Source organism: Loa loa, assembly GCF_000183805.2.
Source record: "Loa loa unplaced genomic scaffold supercont3.3831, whole genome shotgun sequence".
In the NCBI taxonomy this organism is placed as follows: domain Eukaryota; kingdom Metazoa; phylum Nematoda; class Chromadorea; order Rhabditida; family Onchocercidae; genus Loa; species Loa loa.
The window spans coordinates 1-903 of record NW_018112009.1 but is presented as its reverse complement, the minus strand read 5'-3'; the positions used below and the strand labels follow the sequence as shown (position 1 = coordinate 903).

Here is a 903-nt window from a genome sequence, read left to right as displayed (position 1 = left end):
ATTATTCNGTTTTTTCATTTGCACCTGGAACAGAACATCGTAAAGTAGGTAAATAGCAATGAAACCAACAATATATGATTATTGACCGCTGCATCGTTAAAATGTTGGTTATTCAATCACCAGCTATCATCTGAGACGACCCATTTCTATCCCTCTTTCACCTTTTAGTCGAACTTTTCATATTTTTATTTTCTTTTTCTTTTGTTGAAAAACCCTAACGTTTCCGTTCCTTCATTATGATAAAATGATCCTGTCGACTGATCCTGTATATAAAATGATCCTGTCGACTGATCCTGTATATTCACACTAAAATACTAAAATCAAACCTTCGCTACCGTCTGCAAGTTCTTTTTCATTGTCATCATTCTTATCCCATAATTCGGGGTCCAGTTTATCTTCTTCACTTTGGTTAACATCTCCCATCTCCATATCTGCTTCAAGCTCATTGTCCTCATCTTCACCATTTTCTTCATTATCTATAATTCTTGGATAGATGGATTCAATAACATCAAGAATAGGAAGTCACTTTGTCTCCATTATGTGAAAAATGTTTCAATGTTTTTTCCTGAAAATGTTTCAATAAATAAACAGTAAAGAAACTTACCGCCGCGTTGCTGACGATCAATATCCTCTAAACATCCGGCAAAATCGTCACCCATATCAAGTGGTGTACCATCATCGTTATTTTTGTCTGGCCCTTCGCCTACATTCTCCTTGTCATCTTTCAAGCCTTCAACCTAGAAAAAGGAAAAATCGGCATTATTTTAGATATTTCTTCGGAAATTTCAGATCAACATAAATTCGACCCGAAATTTCCGATCAGAAGATCAGATTTAAATTTAAAACTAAAATCGTTAAAACTTTAAAGAATCAAAGAAAAAAGGGACGAAAAAGGAGAATAAA

General features: G+C 34.4%; 1 protein-coding gene across 1 annotated transcript; it reads right to left on the bottom strand.

Annotated features, from left to right (window-relative positions):
* Nucleotides 1-326: 326 nt before the first annotated feature.
* LOAG_16062 (hypothetical protein) lies at nt 327-659 on the bottom strand (the record flags this gene model as incomplete). Its single annotated transcript, XM_003151550.1, has 2 exons — nt 327-476; nt 605-659. Coding segments are annotated over 2 exons (204 nt in total), but the record flags the coding sequence as incomplete, so codon positions are not given.
* Nucleotides 660-903: the final 244 nt, after the last annotated feature.